Source organism: Peromyscus leucopus, chromosome 11 (genome assembly GCF_004664715.2).
Source record: "Peromyscus leucopus breed LL Stock chromosome 11, UCI_PerLeu_2.1, whole genome shotgun sequence".
Lineage (NCBI taxonomy): Eukaryota > Metazoa > Chordata > Mammalia > Rodentia > Cricetidae > Peromyscus > Peromyscus leucopus.
In genome coordinates, this window is record NC_051072.1 from 21,796,265 (window position 1) to 21,820,414 (window position 24,150).

Here is a 24,150-nt window from a genome sequence, read left to right on the forward strand (position 1 = left end):
CTGAGTACCAAAGAAAGGATCAAAACTAGCCAGGCTCTAAAGTTCATGATTAGTTTTCCTATCAAATAATGTGGTCTCTCAGCATGGTATCGATGCAGTCTCTTCGGGCTGCTAAAAATTCCCCACATGGGAGCCCACTGAGGGGTTTGGCTAGAGAAAAAGTGTTTAGTTGGGGGTGGGACGGAATATCATAGGAGGAACCCAGGAATTGCTTCTTGAAAGTGTCGATTCCAGAGGATAAAATGAAGGTACAGACTCAAGAAAAATATTTTTACCGCATCAATGAATTAAACGAACACTCTTAAGTTGCACAGCTCTCAGAATGAGAATGAGACATTCAAAGCAGATTTGTTAAGAATGCCATACGTTAACAGGAATTAATTATGAGCAAATTACATTTGAATAAATCAATACCATAAAATGATCAGCAATATTTTAAGTATTTTTGAATTTGATGAAATATGTGATTTCCCAATGATAGATGGACTGCTTTCTTAAAAAATTACATTATCAGCATCACAGGTAGGCTCGATTTGCTCCTCAGATGTTATCAAGCCCTGAAATGCCCCTGGAGCAGGAGAAGCTGACCTTCCTCTGCCTGCACCGAGGGGCGGATGGTAAGGGAAATACAGAGGGGCCGGCAATGCTACCACACTCCCCTTCTCCCACGTGTGCATGCACGGTGAGATTCCAAAGTGGGGGGCATACAGTTCCCCAAGCCAGAGAGCCTGAGCAAAGACTGGTTTCTTGCCATGGTCTCACTCGTCTGAGGTTTGGGGGTCCGTGTCTCTTTAGAAACCTAATCGACATATCGAACGAAGAGGGCCACAAAGCAGCAGCCTATCAGTGCCACGGCAGAGGCTGTCATCACCACCACGATGACACTCCCGGCCATGTTGACCAGGAAGCCCAGGCCGCCACCAACCAGGATCTGAGCTAGCTGCACCATGCAGGTGAGGGCAGCGCAGTCCACGCCTTTGCCTCTCCCGCTGCTCTCGGGAGCTCCGGGGGCTTCCTGCCGCTTCTGCAAGAGAAACACAGGAAGAGCAATTGATCTACCAAGGCACTGTCACACAGGGGCAGGGGTCAGCTTTTTTTCTGAGAAGAGCCCAATGGTAAATACCTTTGGGCTTCGTGGGATCTTGGTTGTCACTGACTCTGATCTCACAAATCAAGAAAGATTTCATGTAAGAACAAATTGCACTCCAATTTTATGCATCACAAAACAGCATCCTTCTTTGAATTTATTTCAATCTTTTAAAAACTTAAAAGGGATTCTTATCTTATAAACTGTCTGAAAACAAACAGCAGGCTGCCTTGGACCAGCAGGCCACAGTTTGCTAATTCCTAATTGAGGGACTCCAGGGAACTCCATTGATGCTGTCGTCCTTACATGCCAGGAAGCCTTTTCCTCCAACTTTAATAAGCACATGGCTTAAACATTAATATGGTCAGGACTCTCTTTGTAAGAAGTAAATAAATACAATGTTGCAGCAACTCACCAAGGCATCAATTCCAATCTTTTTGTCTTCCTTGGTGTTAAAAAGGCAAGCAGTTTCAAAAGAATGCTAAATTAGTTTTAAACATAGGAAGAACAAGTTTCAACCCCACCCCACCCCCAGCGTGGTTATTTGGTTAATACGTTAACACCTGGTAGATATTTGATATTTGGCCCCAATTGGTTCAAATTACCATTTGGTGTCTCTTACATGCAAGGCCTTGTGCAAGGCTGTTTTGCAGTTAGGACCTTATTTTGTTATCAGCACACTAGGTGCAGATGTTCCTCTCATCATCTCTAGCACACTAGGTGCAGACGTTGCTGTCATTATCTCTAGCTGTCATTTTTGGAGTCCTGTGAGGTATTAAGCAGGTACTATGCTGAGCACAGTATCTATATGTTCATGTTTACTTTCCCACCTGCTTTATGTGGTGAATGTTATTAATCTCTCTTGACTGATAAAGATATCTGGTGTCTGAATGATCATTCCCTCTACTCAAGTAAAATAAGCCTTGGTAGAGAAAAATGAATATTATCTTTTCAAGAAAAATGGGGAAATGGGAAAACATACTCATGTTTGCTTGACGTTCATTTAAAAGTATTGTAAAGATAAACTTTAAGAGCTTGAGCAAGAGTGGTAATGTAGCATGTGTGGGCTGGCGGTACAGACAAAAAATTATTATTTTTTTTTTGAGGGAGAGACTTCACAAGAACACTTTTATATAATGTGATTATTGAACCTTGTGAGACTACAACCTCTTGTAAAAGTGAGCTCATTTTAAGTGCTACTTAAGCCAGGCAGTGGTGGCTCATGCCTTTAATCCCAGCACTCGGGAGGCAAAGGCAGGTGGATCTTTGTGAGTTCAAGGCCAGCCTGGTCTACAGAACAAGATCCAGGAAAGGCACAAAGCTACACAGAGAAACCCTGTCTCAAAAAAAAAAAAAAAAAAAAAAAACCAAAATTAATTAATTAATTAATTAATTAATTAAGTGCTACTTAATGACTAAGTGAAAAATATGGTCCATGTCACACAGCTTTAAAGGGGACAAAATTTCAATCTAGTTTTCTGTGACTCCAAAGCATGTTTGCTATTTTTTTCTTTGCCTTGAGTTAGATACAAAGACAACTCCATTTTCCCCCAAATTCTGGTGGTTAGACAAAAGCCAGCATTCCTCAGTAACTTGTTGAACCTGAATCCCTTCTACCAAAAGGAGTCATTTCCCTTATCACTGGCAGAATGGTGGAATGGATCTCTTTGGTGGCTATTGGCATATCAAAATGCATGCTGGCCTCCAGGCTCCCTCAGGTGTATGTGACACATTTCAGAGTTCATGCTAACATGCTAGCTCTTCTCACCTCTCCCCTACCCTAAACTCCTCCAGCTCATGGACTTCCCTCCTGCCAGCTATTCATTCTCCTTATAACCCTGCTGTCTCTTCCAGTTTCTCTCTCTCTCTCTCTCTCTCTCTCTCTCTCTCTCTCTCTCTCTCTCTCTCTCTCTCTTTCACTTTCTGTCTCCCACCTCCACCTCCCCCTTTCTCTCCTCTCCCACACTCTTGCCCCCTCTCTCTCCCTTTCCACTCTGCTCTTGCTTCTCTCATGGCCATGTCCAATCTGCAGGCCAGGCTCCGTTTCCTAATTTCTCTCTCTGCTCTGGACTCTTCCAGATGCCTCTGACTGCTCCCTCATGTCTACAGTAAAAACCTTCCCCTTAACCATATCGTGGAACGGTCATGTTGTCAGTTTATATATTTTGGTGCCAGTAACTTTTTCCAAACAGGGAGGCTTTTCTGGTGACTGTCTTTTAAACAGCGGCCCTTTCCCCCACAATGCACTGCAGCTTTTACTAGGGGATAAGAACAGTGGCCATGCTTGCTCGGAAAGTCTCAACTCCTGGTGCAGCTCTGCCTGGCTGCATGCACCAAATCAAATGATGTAAATGAATGCTGAAATGATTGAAATGATGTCATACTGATGTGTACTCAGTGTCACACTGACTCTTGGTGTTTTTATGGTTTCAGGGTGAGACGAACTCATGGTTCTCACTTTAGATTTTTCATCATTGCTCCATTTAAGGAAGCAAAAGTCAGTTTGCATAGAGAAACCGTGGTATGCTTTTATTAGAAGAGACAGCAATTCTAGAACAGAACTACCCAGACTTCTCATTGTCAGGTCCAAAGGAAACTCTAATTTCCCAAGTGCATACGTCCAGAAATGGCAGTCTAGGCCCAACTCGAGCTGGACAATAATAGAAGGATTTCTGGTTGGATAAAAGCCAGCAACTCTCAGGAACTTGTGAAATGAGTTCCCACTCTGCTAAAAGGAATCATTTCCCTTGTCTCTGGCAGAAGGGACATATGGCTCTCCATTGACATATACCTGTGGTTACATACCTAAGCCCATGCCAGCCCCTGGGCTCCTACAGTCTTTATTCTAAAGTACCCCTTATACATTTCAAAGCCCCCATCCTGGCCCTACACACACACACACACACACGCACACGCACACGCACACGCACACGCACACGCACACGCACACACACCTGCCTCTATCCCAGTCCCCTAGGCCTGCCCAGCTCACAGGCTTCCCTCCTTCCAGCTGCCCTTCCACTCTCCCCATTTTCACTCTGCTATTCTCTGCCTTTCTCCTACTCTCCGGTCTAAACTCTTTCAAATGCCTCTGGATATTTCCTCTTTCTTATCCACAATAAGAAACCCCTTAATGATGGAGCAGCCATTTCAGTAGTTTCTTTACTACACTCCTTGAATACAATCAGGAGGACTGTCTAAGGTCCTACGTTATAGTCTGAATTCCAAGCCATCGGTGGACAGTACCTCTCCAGGAAGTATGGTAAGAATCAAGTCACAGCTCCAAACCACAACCCCAAGAAATGCCAATGTGCTCCTCTGCAGTGCTTGGAACAGGGGAGGCATCATTATGAGTATCTAGAAATGCTGATGTGAACTGGGAAGGCCTGTAGGGTGGTTACAGAAGGGTTTACTTCCCTTTCTTTGCCTCAGTCCGATTGTGGACTGGTTTCTCAGCATCACTAAGACTACCTTCTTTAATCAGATAATTGGGAGTCACTATCATTGTCCTAAAGCTCAAAAGGTGCACCAGGGTTCACAGCAAGGAGGAGGAGGGAAGAACTCACCTAGGCTGGTAGTCATATCTGCATGGTGATAATTGTTTACAAACTCTTCTGCCAAATTCCTCCCTTCCCTGACTCTTCAGGTTAATTTCCTTAGTTACCCACCTCCTTCTCCTCCTCACGGTGGTACTCAGCAATGAGGTTAAAGGGCACAGTGTACAATGTGCTGGACATCACACCAAACATAGAACAGAGGACCAGGGTAGAGTAGACATTTGGGAAGAGTCCTATGAATCCTGTTCCCAGGCCAAAGAGCAAATATCCCATGAAATAAAGGCCCTTTAATCCAATGTAGGAAACCAACACTTTCTGAAAGTCTGTAGAGAGAATAAAGGGGGAAAAATTACAGCTGGCAGGTGCCTCACAATACCTAATAATTTCAGATAATCCTTTTTTTTGAAGATGCATTTTTTAGATGACTTCCTTTGATACTGAGTCAGGAACAAAACACTTCCTTATCTGTGTTCAAGAAACAGCTGGATGTGAGGATCAGTTTTAAATCCTTTGCATAAAAGACAGCATAAAATTGCCTTGCTGATTTTATTGTCCATAGAGGAGAACCAGGTACTTTTAGCAGCCAGCCAAATATCAAAAGAATGTAAAAAGAAGAGACAAAAACCAAACTTCGGTGATGGGACTCAGAGGATGAAAGATACAGAGAAATAGTCTTGTTCATTCGAATGAGAGAAGTCTGGCCCAAGAGGACCAATGAACAGTGTATGCTTACCCTGACTGCACCACCCAAAGTCAGGTTGCAGATATTAAAACAACCAGGTTTTGCAGAATGAGCCAAATTCTTAGTTTCTTAGCCCCAATCTGAAGGCAGTCTGTACAAGTAAGAAAGATGTGAGGTTCTCTGCAGACATTTTCCCTGTCTTGTCAATCGTACAAAGGCTGTGAAGGGATTCCTAGTTTCCCATGGCTGGCTCCTTGACAGAGACAAGTTACTTCATTGCTCACCATCTCAGCTTTCTCATCAAAAAAAAAAAAAAAGGAAGGAAGGAAGCAAAATGCAATTCTTTGTAGTGGAGGTTGTTAGTCAGAATCAAATGAGGTGAAATATATAAAATATCACCCAGGCCACTAAAGGACACATAAAAGATATCTAGTTAATGTGGCTATTGCCATTTACCAACTGCAGGGTGGGCTGAAGATAGCTGACCATGCACTTGGTTCCTCTCTTAGCATACACTTTGCACATACAAATACAACAACTATAGAGGCAGAGTTATCACTCCTCTACTTTAATCTATTAGACCACTCTTGCGGGTCACAAGACTATATTATAGAGATTCAGCTGTGTGTTAAAGCTATACTTTGACCAACCAAGTGTCCATCAAATGGGAAGCCATTTATCATGGAATATTTGGTGTTATACAGGTTTAATATTCAGCTGCACCTTGCTATGAATTTCTGGTGGGCCCATATACTACTAGACCATTTGGCAAACAGTTCAGCTTCTCAGACCTGCTGAACCTCTAGGTAACTAACTCCCTGCCTAGGAGACAAGTAGGCTGCAGAAGCATAGCTTTGTTTCTTGTGCAAATGAAGCTCAGACCATCCCTTTCCTTCAGGCCTAGGGGCATGGCAGAGAAATTGAGAACAAAGGAGGTTTTTGCATAACCAGGTACAGCAAAGACTGGAGCAGAATTCCAGAGGCAGACACAGAACTGCATGGCCAGAGAAAAGAGAGGAAGACAGAGATTCTGTAGAGGGTAAGGCAGATCTCCTGTAGAGTTTATCAAGGCCAGGGATAAGGAGCTAGGAAGGATAGATGGAGGAGGAAGTAACAGAAGACGAAGATGAGACCAAAAGTATAAGGACTTAGTTATTACCAGGGCTGTGAGGAGACAAAACAAAAAGTAGTTACAAAGAGGAACTGAGACTCAGAACGGAACTGAAGCTGTGTAGATAGAGTTTTGTCATAAAGGAATAAAGTAAACAGACAAAAGAGTGCAGTGTGTGTAGATTCCTTTCCCTCAGATACTCCACGCCTGACGTAGCATCTTCCCCAGGATTCTGGGAGAAATTTTCTGAGGGCTGAAACTTGGGAAAATTCTGTAAGACCACATGAGCTAGATGCTTGAAATGTGCCTATTAAGAATGAAATGTTGACTAGCTGCTGGAATTATTATTGGACTTATACTTCACGGTAGCTAGAGGAGGAATTTAGGCGTCATCTACAAATTCTCTGAATCATCTATGAAATCTACAAAATAGCTCTGAAATCACTAGCATTCTTGCTCCAGCAGAGCATGGAGCTGCTGGAATTCCCATCTCATCTGTCCAATATCTCACCATCTTACTCACAAAAATCGCTTTTATTTTCTAAAAAATATTTCCCAGAAAACCAATGATTACAAGCACAGTTCAAGGGAAATGAAAAATTGACCATGAAAAATGACACTTTCATATGATCATTTCTAAAAGAATAGTTTATCCTGATTTCCTAAACATTATCAAGACTCAAATATCTTAAAGAGAAGCAAATAGACTTTGAAGTATAAGATCTGGGTCCCCCTGCCAGCCTTTTGAAGACTCTCTTAGGAAAAGAATACTTACAGGAATAAAGTGAAGAAAACAGAGAGTTGATACATAAGCCCCAACATCCAACCTCAACTCCTCTTTCATAGATAAGAAACTCCGTGGAATTGTGTGCACCATAGGGATCCCCATGGTAGACAATCTGAAAGAGAGGTTCCAGTGGTTGAATAACTAGTGCAGTGTGGTCGGCAGCTCTTCTCATACTTCTCAACCCCTGGGGGAAGGGGCCCTTCCTGGGGCATAGAATTCAATCAGACATCACCAGGTCACTCCATTCATCAATTATGCCTCCTTCAAGGACCTTTATGAAGTATATCTATCTGTGCATTAAATATAAATAACACTTCTCTGGGATGATCTTTAATGGTCCTTCCTCTCATCCTAATACCTAGCCCCATCTGACTTAGTATCATTCTCTAGTACAGCTAACAGACTTCCAACTCACCTCTGTCCATACCATTCCTATTCCCACTTAGAATTCTTTCTTTCCCTGTTTTATCTCTGAAACCCTGAGTCACCCTTCAAGGCCAGGATCATGCCACATCCCTCTTTTATGAAGCTTCACTTGAGCTCTGAAAATCCTAGCTACACTTGTCTATTTGTTGTATTTGATCACGTAGTGGTAGATCTTAGAGTATTTAGTTTAACAGGATGTAGCAGCCTATTTCTAGAACATATCTATAAAATCAGTTCCCTGAAGGTACTCTTTGTTATACCTATTCCAAAGGCCAGCAGACGAAGCTCCCAATGAGTGTGTGAGCACAATGCATTCATTCATTACCTGCCCCATGAAATCTGTGAAGAAGAGCATGTTTGACAGGAAGGCAGTCCATCCAATGAGGTGGCTGATGCAAAGGCAGCGATAATGGAGAGGCATGTTCACTAAGGCCCTTAGAAGTGACCTCATCGACATTGCCCTCTGACTCTGGAAAAAAAGCATGGATCTTCAGTGTAGGTGCCCAGCCAACAGCAGGAGTCAAAGCAACAGCCATGCTACATCTCTGTCACTTGTTTATCACATGACATCACATGTAGGCTTCCAACAGGACAAACTTATTGATAATGTGCTGTTAAAAATGAGTGACTACTTAGCAGTTCCAGGCCCATAAATAACTTTCATAGCCTAAGAGTAGAGAGAGAGTTTTGGAATGGAACTATACTCAGTTCAAGATGTAAGAGACAACTAACGCTGTCTTTAAATGGTATTCTGCAGGAAGACAAAGCCTATGAGTGTAAACAATCCCTTGGGAAATTATTGTTCTTAGAGCATGGTAGGCTAATTCAAGATGGAGTTCGTGATCTTTTGTCTTGATGGTACACACGATTATGTTTTGTTACATGTAAAAATGGATCTGGAAAATACAATTAGAGTTACTAGCTAGTGGACCTTGAGGGAATTAACAGAATAGTTACCTGGTTAATACTAGTTGAGTCACACAAGCCCTTAGGAAGCAGAGGGTTTTTTTTTTCCCACAGAAGCAGAATTCAGAGCAACTTGAAGCATTAGGGTTGAAAACAGAAAGAGCCACATGGAAAGGAGCTGGAAGTAGTCCTTCAAAGCTTAGGGCAGCTCCTGGCCAACAATCCACAAGAAAACAGGAACCTTACTCTTACACCTCAAGGAAGTGGATTCTGCCAATGACCTGAACGAGCTTGAAGATAGTTTTTATCCAGTTGAACCTCCAGATGAGAACACAGCACTACTGAGGTCATGATTGCAGGGATGTAGGACCCTGAGCAGAGAATCCACAGGAGCCCACCAACACTTCTGACCTTCTAAACTGTGAGATGATGGATGACTGCTGTTTTAAGCTGCTACATCTGTAGTTGTGTTTTAGGAAACTAACACAGAGAGCTGATCAGCTCCCTGCCGTTGACTAGATAGGTTCGTGCTCTCAGGTCACTGCTCCGACTCTTGCCAATGATGGGTATATGTAAGTGAGCTTTGTGTTGAGTTAAAATGTGAACAGTGTAAACACAGACACACACACACACACACACACACATATAGAAGATGAATACTCATGCCCCAGATTCCTTACTTTAGATTTATGCTTTAACAGTAGGGGCTATAATTTATTATTATTATTATTATTGTTGTTGTTGTTGTTATTTATTGTTATTTAGTTTCAGTAAGCTTGAGGGAGCTAAAATTGACACAACTGAGTAGAGTTATCAGACAGTCTCCTGAGATTGTCTATTTTCATTATAGTAACATATTGTTTTATAATTCCTTTTATCATCTATTGCCATATAGTACTTTATTATGGAATATGCTTCTTTACATAATTGTAAGTTTGAGGAAAGAATAAATTTATGATGAGATAGCCCCTCACTCTGTTATATTAAATGTTACATCCCTGGTATTTTTACTGCATGTTATTTTCTGCATGTGAGACTTCTTTCTTGTCTTTGCTCTGTTTAATAAACCTTTTTTTTAAAAGTTACTTTTTATTTTATGTGCATTGGTGTTCTGCCTGCATTTATGTCTATGTGAGGGTGTGTCAAATTCCCTAGAACTGGAGTTACAGTTGTGAGCTGCTACATGGGTGCTGGGAATTGAACCTGGGTCCTCTGGAAGAGTAGGCAGTGCTGAGTCATCTCTCCAGCCCCCTGTTTTATAGCTCTTAAACTTAGCTGATACTTTTTAAAAAATTCTTTATTGAAGATATTAGATTTAATAATTTCAGGCTCATCATATAGTTGATACTTTCCATTTTCATCATTCTTGTTTCCGTTTTGTATTTTGAGACAGGATTTCATGTAGCTCGGGATGGCCTTGAATTTGCCACCTCCCTGGGGGTGAGAGAATAACCTTGAACCCCTGATCAGCTTAACTTCACCTCCTAAATTCTGGGATTACAGACATGCACCATAACACCCAGCTAATTCAATTCATCTTGCAGTATTTAACCCACTGACAGTGATTATACTAATCTTATACTTAATTAGTAACAAAAAAAGCACTCTCTTGTATTTAGGAAAAATAACAGTACTCTGTAATACTTAATTAGTATCAAAATAAGCACTCTCTTGTATTTGGGAAAAATAACAGTATTCTGTATGCAGAATGTTATACCTAAAATAGAAGGTTACTGTAACAACTGTGTAGAATGACTTGTTTTTATTCATAGGGAGGGTAGATGTTGTCTAGGGAATGGTTGCTGATTTTCATGCTTTAAACTAAGCACTTTCTCTTCATTTTGTCTCTCCTTTCCCCAAAAACACACAACTGAGAAAATCACTCTGGCAAGCATGCATTCTGCCTCACTCCAAATATTAATGTATCTTTCTGCCTTCCACATAATTTTCAGCCTGCTCCATTGTTAACCTAATTTCTCCTTCCTTCCAAAAATAAATGTGAACCTTCAAATGGAGCTTAGCATTTCCGTAAAAGCTGGAAATATAAATATTCAGTATTTTAACACAGAATGAAAAAGCTAGCTGGCATCTTACCCCTGACTCATCGATTCCCCAAGAAAAGCCCTTTCAATGGCTCTGGACCCCCGGAATCATTGCACAGATTCTATACCAGCATCAGCCAGTGACTGGAAAGTGACAGATTAGCAAGTGAACAAGATTCAGAGTCTTCAGGAGGAACACACACAAAAATAGTCTCTGACGGGGAAAGCGAAAAATGTTGAGAAGAACAACTATTTTGGCACGCAGGGATGAGAGACTGATTTTTGATGGGATGCTACTGCTGATGTACATTTATAAAGTTTATCTTTTGGCAAATTGATCTGTTTATCACCAATGCCCTTCAACATCTTTTTTAATTTATTTTGTGGAGCTGGGGACCAACTCCAGGGCCCTGCACAAGCTAGATACATGCTCTACCAGTAAGTCCCACCCTTGGCTCTCATTTTATGGATTTGACTGAAAGTCTGTTATCTAAGAGTGGCCAACGTGGAATTTTTACCACTTTCCTTCCTCCATATACACTGAGGGGATTTTTGGTTTTTTAATTTTGTTTTAACTCTATGGCTTTGCTGTTCCTCCTTTCTCTACCAGGAGCATTCTTCCCAAATCTCCACTTCAAATCCTGACCATCATTCAAAGCAAGCACCACTCTAGGAAGATTTTATTTTTTCTCACCCATGAAGCCTTGCTCTGTTCACTGAAGAACAGTCTCTGCCTTTTGGGAAATCAATTGGACTTGCTATGAGAGTCATGGCCATCCTAGCCATGTGCCATTTGGATCCCGGGCTGCTGAACACATGGATGAGTGACAGTCTAAGTGCTGTCTCTCTGTAGATTTACCACCCATTCTTGACAACGGCTAAGCAAGATGTGAGATTCCAGTGCCAGCCTCTTCCCCTAAGACTTGGGACTTACCTGGGGCCGGTTTGGCTGAAAAACAAAAAACAACCTAGGAACTGCAGCACCTGTGAGAAGCATCCTGATATGCCCACGTCTCTCCCTGTCACAGGTGTTTGGCTTTTATCTTGATAGGAAGATGGCACTTCCCACTTCTTCTTCTTCCCTTTGTCTTTCATGTGGCATTACCCCTGAAAATCTCTTGAATATGTAATTCTACCCAAACACCTGCTATTTAGAAAATCTGAATGGATACATTGCTTTTATAGCATCTTCCACTTGGTGCCATATTGTGATGGTATAAATGGCTCGTGCTCATTTGTAATTTCCCAGGCACGGGGACTGGTTTATAAATTCCTCAGCACAGGGTCTGGACATTTGTCAATGGAATAGGCTCTGAATGCAGTGCTGTGCACATACTCAGTATCCAAAGCATTTGTTAAATGAATAATAATTATAAACAATATGCTTATATCCTTAATGTTAAGTCTAATAAACACCTTTCTATCTGGCAAATAGGCTAAGCCAACAGGAGATCTGACCTCAAGGAGAGCTGTGACTCATTGGGCTGTTTTTATGTCTTTGATTGTGCTTAGAGCACTCAGCATTCTCACAGATTCATTAGGACAATGCCTAAAGGTACCACCTTACTATCCAGTGGGAACCATCCTGAGTGACTTACACAGAATTACCCCATGTGAACTGCACAATACCCTTGCTGGTAGATACAATTACTTTTCCATTTTACAGAAATGGAAATGTCCAAGGTCATACATCTAAAAAGGCAGTAGTGCCAGACGCTGACACATGCTCTAAATCTTTAGGCCATTCTCAAGCCACCCTGTCAGTTATTTGTCAATGAATAATACAGGTCAGCCAGGTCCAAGATTTCAATGTCTTTGCTAATGAGTGAAGCCATTGTACTATAGCCCCAAAAAATGGATATCTAAGGGCAGCTGATGGAATAATGCTGTTATTGCATCAATGTTGTCCAACTTGTCTTTTTTAACAATGGAGAAGTTCTACACTTGCTGTGCCTTGCACAGCAGTACCGGTCCCATGTGGCTTTGAGCTTTCAAAATATGGCTAATGCAACTAATGAAATGAAGACTTGATTCCATTTCATTTTAATTAATTGTCATTTAAGTAGTTGGATGGGGTTAGTGGCTTCTATATTGGTCAACACGATTCTAATCTCTTCTCTGATCTGACCATTTCTTCTGAATCTTGATCCATTTCTCTGCTACGCAGTTGAGGATTTTTATTTTTTATTTTTTGCTATTGGTGTTGGTTTTGTTGTTGTTGTTGTTGTTTAAGTTGAAACTAATGAACATTTTGCCCAACCAAGTCATGTTATGCAAGTTTTGTTTATCTAATCTAGTCATCAACTCAACAACATTGTCCTTTGGAGGAACAAAGCTATAGATTGTAACTTTTATATAAGAGACTGTTATCTGTGGCCAAGGTGTGGCTGGAGAGCTCACATACGTTCTAACCTCTTATAACATTAAAATAAGCATATGAAATATTATTCTTTACTTTACAGTTGGCATCACCTTCCCCAGTTCGATGCTTTGAAAGGAGTAAGAGGCAAGAGAACCACTGGGGTACAAAATTCTCATTCCAAAGGCTCATGGCTCATTGAGGTTTTGAAGATTCAAACAGACTTCACAAAACTCTTCACATCAGACAAGCAAACTGAACAATCTTTCACGAAGAAGAAAGTGAAGAACATTTCCCCCATGCTGAGAAAAAGAAAACAGACTTTGCATCTTTACCTGTTCCGCGGCTTTTTTGGTTTTCCCTCCCTGCATTACCAGCTCTGGGTCTGCACCATCGTGTTTAACTTTCTCAATAGAGCCGTATTCGTGCATGCCATCTGCCGACGATGATGAGCCCTGAGAGACCTGCTGTGAGGGAGAGTCTTGTGCACTGTCTCTGAGTGGGGCTTCGGGGATACTGCACAGATGGATGACAAAGCACAAAGTGAGCACCAGGGCCGAGAAGAAGAACATGACCTGGAACTCGGTGCCCAGCAGCCTTCCCACTTCCAGATGCACCCAGTCTATGGCACCCAAAAGGTAGCCGAGGGCACCGCCAAAACCTAGAAAACAAAGGGGAAAGAGAGAGAGATGAGTTGGCATGGTCTGGTGATTGTGTTTGTTGCCCACCATGCACAGGCCCGCATCTTTTGTGGAAAAACTCCCCGGGGAGACCAGAGACAGCCTGGTGATTATGAAGAGACAATACAGCAAGGCGCTAAGATCGCTGTGGGGAGGCAGTGTGGGTTCAAGTCCCAGCTCTTCTATTTCCTTGCTATTACCCTTGTCCTGCTCACCTATTATGCAGTAATAACTGAAGAGTAACCTACCAGTAAGGTCACCAGACACACAGAGGGTACTTAATAAATTACCACCATAGGAGCTACTGTGGCCTTCGCAAACTGTATTCTCTATACTACTTTAAAAAAAAAAAATAACAACTCTTCTACAGATTCAAGCAGTCCTCATCAAAGTCCCAACACAATTCTTCACAGACTTCGAAAGACCAATACTCAGGTTCATATGGGAAAACAGAAAACCTAGGATATCTAAAACAATCCTTTACAATAAAGCAACTTCTGGAGGCATCACCATCCCTGACTTCAAGCTCTACTATAGAGCTACAGTAATAAAAACAGCTTGGTATTGGCATAAAAACTGACATATGGATCAATGGAATCAAACTGAAAATCCTGACATTAATCCACACACCAATGAATACCTGATTTTTGACAAAGAAGCCAAAACTGTACAATGGAGAAAAGAAAACATTTTCAACAAACGGTGATGGCATAACTGGATGTCAACATACAGAATATTGCAAATAGATCCTTATCTATCACCACGCACAAAACTCAAATCCAAGTGGATCAAAGACATCAACATAAATCCAGCTACACTGAACCTGATAGAGGAGAAAGTAGGAAGTAGCCTTGAATGCATTGGCACAGGAGACCACTTCCTAAATATAACACCAGTAGCACAGACACTGAGAGTAACAATTAATAAATGGGACCTCCTGAAACTGAGAAGCTTCTGTGAGGCAAAGGGCACAGTAAATAAGACAAAATGAGAGCCCACAGAATGGGAAAAGATTTACACCAACACCACATCTGACAGAGGGCTGATCTCCAAAGTATATAAAGAAACTAGACATCAAAATACCAAACAAACCAATTTTAAAAATGGGCTACATTGCTAAACAGAGAATTCTCAACAGAAGAATCTCAACTGGCCGAAAGACATTAAAGGAATTGCTCAACATCCTTAGTCATACGAAAATGTAAATCAAAACAACTCTGAGATACCATCTTATACTTGTCAGAATGGCTAAGATCAAAAACACTGATGTTGGAGAGGATGTTGAACAAGAGGAACACTCTTCCACTGTTGGTAGGACTACAAATTTGTACAGCCACTTTGGAAATCAGTACAGTGGTTTCTCAGAAAATTGGGAATCAATCTACCTCAAGACCCAATGATACCACTCTTGGGCATATACCCAAGGAATGCTCAGTCATACCACAAGGACACTTGCTCAACTATGTTCATAGCAGCATTATTTGTATTAGCCAGAATCTGGAAAAAAACCTAGATGCCCTTCAACTGAAGAATGGATAAAGAAAATGTGGTACATTTACACAATGGAGTATTACTCAGCAGAAAAAAAATGACATCATGAAATTTGCAGACAAATGGATGGAACTTGAAAATATCATCCTAAGTGAGGGAACCCAGACTCAGAAGGACAAACATGATATGTACTCACTCATAAGTAGATACTAGAGGTAAAGCAAAGAATAATCAGACTACAACCCACAGCTCCAGAAAAGCTAGGAAACAAGGAAGACCCTAAGAAGGATGTACAGATCACCTTGGGATGGAGAAGCGGAGGAGATCTCCATGAGTAAACTGGGGATGGGGGGGCAATAGAGGGGAAGGGATGTGGTATGAGAACATGAGGGAACGGAATGGTCAAACTGGGGGAAGGATGGAATGGGAGAGCAATGAAAGAGATATCTTGATAGAGGGGACATTATGAGGTTAGGGAAAAACCTGGTGGTAGGGAAATTCTCAGAAACCTACAAGGATGACCCCAGGTGAGACTAACAGCAATAGTGGTGAGGGTGCATGAACTGTCCTACCCTGGTAATCAAACTGGTGAATAATCTGTCATCATAGAGCCTTCATCTAGTAATTGATAAAAGCAGATACAGAGAACCACAGCCAAGCACCAGGCCCAGCTCTGAGAGTCCAGTTGAAGAGAGGGAAGAGGAATTAAATGAGCAACAGGGGTCAAGATCATGATGGAGAAATCTACAGACACAACGGAACAAAGCTCATAGGAACTCACAAACTTTAGACTGACAGCTGTGGAACCTGCATGGGACTGGACTAGACCCTCTGCATATGGGAGACAGTTGTGTAGCTGGGTCTGTTTGAGGGGCCCCTGGCAGTGGGATAAGGATCTATCCCTGGTGCATGAGCCGACTCTCTGGATCCCATTACCTATGGTCGAACACCTTGCTTACCCTTAATGCAGAGGGGAGGGGCTTGGCCCTGCCTCAACTGAATGTACCAGGCTTAGCTGCCCCCCATGGGAGGACTTATGCTTTTGGAGGAGGAGATGAGGGGTGGGTGAGGGGAGAGAAGGTGGGGGTAGGGAAAGCAGCAGGAAGGGGGATGAGATGGGGATCTGTGATTGGTATGTAAAATGAACAAAAAAATTAAAATGAACAAACAAAAAGATAAAAAAAATTCTCAAGTTCTTGACCTAAATGAGTCCATAAAATCAATTTCTAGCAGCATTAAAAAGAAATGATTTTATTGTCCTCTATCTACCATCAAACTCCATAAGAAGATACAAAACTAGCTTGGTATGATCAAAGAGACTTGAGAACTCTCTTCTTCACTATGGAAGAAATTTAAGGTACTTGTTCACAGTTATAGCTACAGAAATAAGAACAGCAGTTTAAAGATGAATTTTTCTAAGTCTATTATCATCTTCTAGGACACTAAGGCAAAGGCTTTCTGCTGTGGATGTTCTGTATGGCAAATGTGTTGCTCTGATTGGTCAATAAATAAAACACTGATTGGCCAGTGGCTAGGCAGGAAGTATAGGTGGGACTAACAGAGAGGAGAAAAGAAAGAACAAGAAGGCTGAAGGAGTCACTGCCAGCTGCCGCCAGGACAAGCAGTTTGTAAGCAATATAAGTCTCTGTGTTTACTTGGTTGGATCTGAGCGGCTGTGGGACTGGCGGGTGATAGAGATTTGTCCTGACTGTGGGCAAGGCAGGAAAACTCTAGCTACAGCTTTCTGGTTCTTGCTTTATATGCTTATGCTTGAACACGGTGTCACTTGAGGGGCACTGAGACAGGGCTCATCAAAATTGATTCCACCCTAGTTCTTACATCTGAAACACCATTATTAGTGATCCCTTCTCTTGACTTCCTGCTTTAAACACAAACATTCCTTCTATGCACAAGACATTATACAACCCAGCACCAAAACAGTACTGTGGCTCAGATGTTTCTTCCAGGGCAGATGTGGGGGACTTCTTATAACACAAGCCTGAAAGGGAGACTCGTCAAGAAATTTGAAAATGTGCAGGAGATGACTAATGCCAAACACACCCTCTGTATGTGTCACAAAATTGGATAGGACTGATTCTTCTGTCCAAAACTCTTCAACATCCCAGCCCCCCATCATGCCTAAGCAAACATAAATCGTTTGCCTTAGTGGATCGCTTTGTAGTTTTATTTGGTGAGTGAGAGCTCCATCCCAGATAAATAAATATCCTTACCAACCACAGCATCTAGAAGGAAAGATAACTCAAAGAGTTACGATCTCTGATGATGGGAGATAGCTCCATTGACAATGTGCTTGTCCCGTGAGCATGAGAATTGGAGTTCAGATCTCCAGCACCCATACGAAGTACTTATCAGGGCAGCAGGAGCCTTCACTTCCCCATGTGGGAAGGCAGACACTATGGTACTTGCATCTGTTAAGGGGCCCTGAGAAGTGAAAGGGGAAACAGCCACCCGTGGAAGGAGTGAAGCATGTGGAAAGGCCTTGCTATATAACAACCTGCTTCATTAAGAACTGATGCAGTTTCCAAGGCTGGAAGGCCCCAAAGCTGTTTCTAGTGGATTCAATAGAACGTGTGTGGGAGTCTCAGACCATTCACAGTGGGTGCACATGTGGTAGCCCACCACTTCGGCAGTGGTGGCCCAGCTTCTTGGCAGACTTTCTTGGGGTTGGAGAGTGGGAGGTGAAAAAGAGCTCTCCCTCCTCTGGGTGGGGCATGGGGGTGGGGCTTGGGAAACGGGGACTAGAAGGGGCCCTCTATAAGGCAGTAAAACTTCCATGAAGGAATGGCTGTGCGGTGAATGTAGACAGATGATGAATTTGTTGTGTGCCCAACTCTGTTCTACTTGTCACACAGACACAGTCCTTAAGACATTACTTTGAGGAAATATGCCAGTGATTTGCAGTCGCTACAACCTATGGAGTTGCCACTGGCAATGCAATAGTAAATCATGAACCACTGTTCATGGGGAAAATTCCGGGTGGAGTTGCTGGGAGCCTCCCTCTTGTCACATTTTTTGTTCTGTTTAAAGATACTTTTACTATAGTCCATTTATACCACAGCCTCCTTGGGCTTAGAGACATCAGACAACATTTCATCGCTATACTCAAGGCCACTGTAGTTCCCTTGGGGTGCGATCTCTAGTCTTGCAATGGTGATCCTCCTGCCTCTGCTTCCTCAGTGCTGGAATGATAGTCCTGAAGTAACATGCTTAGCTACTCTGGATCATTTTAGATAACAAATTCTCCAACACAGGGCACAAAAGTGTGAAGTACATGACACTAGATATGCCTTTAAAAGATTTCTATTTATAGAACATGAGCATCAAAACAAGAAGACAGAATGTCTCCTTGTTTAAAGACACCTTTCTTACTATATTCTATCTATTAGCCCAGGAACTCAAAAGGCAATGTGCAAATTAGCTGATTCAAATATTCCTCCATTCTCTAAAGGTCTTCAATGCAAATACTGGCTTTGGTATCACCTATAAAATTCTGGAGTGGACAAACTTGTATGTATGGACTCCAAAGATAATAAGCATCTCGACTCTATTGGATCTTTCTGTTAGGATGCAAGAAAGCTCAGGTGTAGAGGTTTGCATCTCAGAGCTCATCCCCTGCCATCACCGAGTGTGAATAAGAAGAGCGGGTAGCTGGAGGAAGCTGAGAATCCGAGGTCTGAGGGAGCCTTGTAAGTGGATGAGAGCTGACTCAGTGCTGAGTTCAACCTGACCACTATGATATGGTAGGACAGAGAGCACCCCAGTAAATGTCAGCATGGGCAGATGTCACTCAAACTATAGACTTTCCCTTCCAAATCTTTGCTTTCTACACCACCAATGCTTGGATGCAACCCCGAAAAAAGAAATGGAAACAATCCCAATCTGATTGAGGTCATTTTCCTCCTGTCTTGTGGCGAGGCCCTTAATATAGAAGCAACTGAACTGTTTGCCTTTTTTCGGATTCACATCCATTTTAGACATAACATTTTATCCAGTGTTACCCTTTGCTGTTACCTATACTGCATGATAGAAAATTTTCAGCAAACCATTGTCAAAATCATATTGTTCTTACTCAACCAAATAAATGCCAGTAATATGCAAAGTGCATTTGCCCAAGACTGCATATACCCTGAGGTCACAAGTTTTGTTCCAGCTGGAAGTTTCTAATTTGTGCTAACATGCCTAATCCAATAATGGTTCATGCAAAAGCATCAACTGTAATTATCTCATCATTTTTCTAGAAACGAGTTTCTCAATTTTGGCACAGAAAATGGCTCATAAACCTAGTTCAGAAACTCCTCATTTTCTGACAGGACTCATAAAATCTGGCTCCTTTTTCTTTTCTTGACTAAGGATTAGAAATGAATGTGTTTTCAGCTCATTAACTTATCTGGTTCTTGAGCCATTTGTGAATGCCTACAGTTAATTTTTCAAGTCTACAGAACTAATATTTATAACGATTGCATCAAGGTGAAATCCTTTGTAAAATGCTCTAGCACCACCTAGTGTTGACCCAGAAGAATGGCAAACTGGTACTGGAGATAAGGTGCTGAGGGGAAAACCCTTTTAAATCCACACTGCAAATCTCAGCCCAGTTCTCTCTTGCTCCAGCAGCTGCCATGGTGAATATTGCAAAGCCAAGTAGTTTTACAGGTGCATCTGGACCTCACGTTACCTCAGGGAACCAAACATCTCCTGAAACCAACTTGGGTTAGTGGAGGTGAATCTTCCATCCCTCATCTCCCCAAATGAAGAGCTCTGAGATGCCCTTTACAAGGCTCCCTGAGGACCAGGGGGAGATGAAAGGTAGAAGCCAACTCCATAATGTCTGGGCGACACATTCGATAACATCTCCTTCCTTCTACATGCAATTAATTCCCAAATAAAGTGTGTGTCCATATTCCTGGGGCTCAACTTTTACAAGAATCCAGATTAAGACAGCCACCACATCTTCAGTTAGGTGTTGGCTCATTGGATTTTATCCCTCCTCTACACCCAGCCAAGTGGCCTTGGGCCAGTCACTTTACCTCCCAGCATCACAACTTAACTATTGTGAAAATGAGGATGTTAAACTAGAATATTCACCACAACAGTGTCTGAGGCCATCCCATATTCTTTTTTTTTTTAAATTTGTTTATTCAGAGCTGAGGACCCAACCCAGGGCTCTGCGCTTGCTAGGCAAGCACTCTACCACTGAGCTAAATCCCCAACCCGGCCCTCCCATATTCTATGCACCTTTGAAAGCTCTGGTCATAGAACAATGAAAAGGAAAGAAACTCCCGCCAGCTGGGGGCAAAGAAGCAGACAGAGACCACAAATGAATGAATGAATAACGTGAGCTCATGTGTGAGCACGGGATCTGCAATTAGAAGAAGGAGGCAAAGGAGGCTTTTGGTGTCCGGGGACACTGTGCTAAGTGACAAAGCTCTCCCAGGGACATTGTGTCAAGCAACAAAGCCAAGCATGGAAAAGTGTGTCTATATAGCGAGTGGAAGCAAAGAGAAATTGAGCACATAGATATAGAGCATAGAACAGTAGTCAGCAGAGGATTGGGGGACAGAGGGAAGCTTGATAGTTGGCATCTTTCCACAGTTAATAATAATAAGAAGGAAGCCTAATAGTCTATAGCACAGCCAGGTACCAACACGGTACAGTGATTTGTTGCAGAACTCAACGTAAATAAGGAAGAGTTTGAAGGGTCTCAACCCATTGAAACAATCGGTAAAAGGGGGGAAATGGTAATGGCCCTGATCACAGTACACTGTGAACAGGCACTGGAGACACGATCACACGGAACCCTGAAAATAGAGACGCTGAGTTTGAAACGAAAAGAATTAAAGTGGAGTGGGGGAATGTCTGGTTTCTGCTCCGGCTGTGGCCTTTCCGGGGCGCCTCGGGGAGGAGATGTGAAAGCTCCCCACAGGCACAGACTTCAAAAAGAACCCAGTTGATAAAACAAAACCACTCACCCAACAATTATTCACGAGTGAGGAAAAGTTGAAATGGCCCCAAACATGAAAGGTGGTTCTTCCCTACCGAATAAAATCTAAAATTCATTTTTTAACTCTCATTTTAGTCTTTAATTATTTGCCAGACAGAGCATTGTATTTTTTACATGTAGTATTTTGTGCGCGCTTTGAAGTCCTTTTTTGAAGTTAGAAGAAGCCAAGCCCACCGAGTTTCCCCCTCTCCTTCTGAAGGAACACACAGGGTCGGTTTCTCCCTGAAGCATTCATTTGCAAACACAGCTTTGGCAGATGGAAGCACAGAGAAACTAAGTGAGCACACACGTCTGGCATTTGACTCTTTGCACATCTCTTTACTCTGGGCACGGGCCCTTTGGCCAGTTGGTCTGCGACTGACATCCTAGACTCACAGGTTGGGTGGAGGGAGGTGGACACCGAGTTCAGACATCCCGAGCCTGTACTGCAGCTAAGGGGAGGCAAGATTTCCCAGCCTGCCCGATTCAAGCTTGTCACCAACAGAGAGATCCATCTCACTGCCCAGGCCAGTGCAGTCTGAAGTTCAATTTAGCACAAATGTACTGGGTTAGGAACTCTCCATATAAAGAAGACACTTGCTACCAATAAGCATGGATTTGTTGACTCACTGGGTTCCATGGCCTCAGCTGATCTCCACGGTGACTGGTGTGTATGCCGAGAGGCTAAGAGCCAGTCCACCAAACCCATTGCCGCTCCTGCTGAGCCAGGGCTGGAGGGAGAACAGTCACTTTGTAGTGGAAGAGACAAAAGGCTTGAATAAAATAGCTCCCTAGGGGACAATAGAAAAATTCCTTTAACACCTCCCCCTCTCTCATACACACACACACACACACACACACACACACACACACACACACACTTTATGTGCCTGTTTACATACACGTAACAAAGCATGCTGTATTTCATGCGTGGTCCAGTAGTGTTTGTTATGAATAATGCAGAGCACCATCATCAAGTAGTTAGAGACCTTGGAAACTAAGATCTGAATTGGGTGGGACTCCAGAGCAATGCCCTAGAAGAGGAGGGGTTTGATCTTGCCCTTCTGTTGGGGAATGGTAGACTTGCTAGAAGCTGTCCACACACAGTTATCTCCCATAGGACCAAACACAGGCCCTGAAGACATTGACATCTCACAGGACCAAACACAGGCCCTGGAGACACTGACATATAGAGTGTCTCAAAGAAAAATCAAGAAATCAAATGTTTCTTTAAAAACAAAGTGCAGTTATGTCTATATTTTTTTAACCATTGGCTTTCTCCTATTTAGTAAAAATGCCCCTTCTCCCTTGGTAATGGATCCCAATTTGCTCCAGGGGAAGTATGTTCCCTCCCTCCATCTCTAAAAATTAAAATCTAAACAAACCCTCACTTTTTAACCTCCAGGGCCTATTAGACGATCTAACTTTGCTCAATAAGAAACAAAAATGTCTGTGGAGAACAGAAAGTTCTTGCTTTCCTCATCCAAAAATACGACGTAGGTTCTTTCCTCTCGCTTTGTCCCTGACTCTCCTCTCCATCCCTCCTGTCTTGAAAGAAACACGATGGAACCATAGCAACCAACATGTATCCAAGAGGCACTACACCGACAGAGGAACCAAATAACAGTTAAGTTGGTGCTGACATGGGCTGCTGACCAAGAGCCACCGTGTACTCCCTCCCTGACTTGTTATTTAAGAAAAGTAAACCCAGATAGGTGTGTAAGCCACTGAGATGTGAGCGTTGTTATGGCCAACCCCTTTCCTAGGCTATGCATTCCTTGAGCACTTGCCACCTATGGGAGGATGGGGGAAGAGTCAGGGTATCGATAAAGTATAGTGACTCCAATCGGATTATTGCAAGTAGCTCACTAATAAGCACAGAACGCTGATCATCTCTTTATCTCACCTCTCTCACCTTCTCACTCATTTACACACGTTTTCTCTACATAGTTCCTCCTTTAGTGAAATGCACGGCACAATTGGAGTGGCTAGAAATGTTCTAAAAATAGGAGGGAGAGCAATAGCGAAGGCCAACAACGAGATTATGTGAAAATGACCCTTTGAGAGCAGACTGATCCTTTCAATCAAGAAGTATTACAGAGTTTCCTCACAGGTGGGCTGAGCTTGTCACCAGCTGCTCTTCCCACCAAACCAGGGGCTGCAGGTATTTTAGGAGACTTTAAAAGAAGCATTCCGCAGAAGGACCTGAGAACCACTGGAGTGAGACCCAAGAGTCATCCAAGAGTCATGGTCTTTAGACCACAAACATTAAAACAAACGAACAAACAGAAAACAACAACAACAAAAAAAAACATTAAAAATACTCTTTTTATAAAGAACTTTTGTGCTCTTATGTTTATTAAAAAAAAAAAAAAGCCTAGAATATCTCCAGTGTGCTGAAAAGGAAAATGCAGGGGACTGGAGGGGGTAAAAAAAAAAGAGGAGAAAAGTGGGCAGCTTGATCAACATTGCATCTTTTCCTAAGAGAGCTGAGCTTGGCAATGGCCATTTTATGGACTAGAGTGCATCTGTCCTCAAGTTCATGTGCTGACGTCTTCAACCCTAGCGTTGTGCAGAGAGAGTCTTTAAGGAGATGCTTACAGTTCAATGAGACTGGGAGCCTCAGTCCACACAGAACTGATTTTCTTATGTGAGAAAGCACCCCAGGGGGCAGTGAGAGCGGCGTGGGCAGCACATGGACAGATGCGAAGTCACGTGAGGACACAAGAAGACGGGTGTTTGCAAGCCAGGAAGAGGCTTTGCCAGAACCCACCGCCACCAACATGACCTTGGGCTGCGGTCCTCCATGACTGTGAAGATTACCTTCCTGCTTGTCAAGCCAGCCAGGCAGTAGTCCTGGGGCACAGCGGTCCAGGCTGACCAGAGAACCCCCGGGGTGGTGCACTGCAGGGTGTGTGAAGGGTGAGGTGCAGCCCCTTTTTCCCACCCAAGAGAACGCCTTGGTATCCGTCCACTCGACAAACTTTTGCTCTTCGATTTGTTCGTCGATTGAAAACCAAGTTA

General features: G+C 42.7%; 1 protein-coding gene across 1 annotated transcript in view; it reads right to left on the reverse strand.

Annotated features, from left to right (window-relative positions):
- Nucleotides 1-256: 256 nt before the first annotated feature.
- The window catches only part of Slc45a2 (solute carrier family 45 member 2), a 28,156-nt gene continuing 4,262 nt past the window's right edge, over nucleotides 257-24,150 (reverse strand). Inside the window, exons 3-7 of the mRNA XM_028895073.2 lie at nucleotides 13,293-13,618; nucleotides 7,976-8,119; nucleotides 7,213-7,336; nucleotides 4,756-4,967; nucleotides 257-1,024 (exon numbers count right to left, since the gene is read on the reverse strand). Of these exons, the coding sequence (XP_028750906.1) occupies nucleotides 800-1,024; nucleotides 4,756-4,967; nucleotides 7,213-7,336; nucleotides 7,976-8,119; nucleotides 13,293-13,618 (1,031 nt within the window). The 3' untranslated portion in view covers nucleotides 257-799. The remainder of the gene's footprint in view (nucleotides 1,025-4,755; nucleotides 4,968-7,212; nucleotides 7,337-7,975; nucleotides 8,120-13,292; nucleotides 13,619-24,150) is intronic.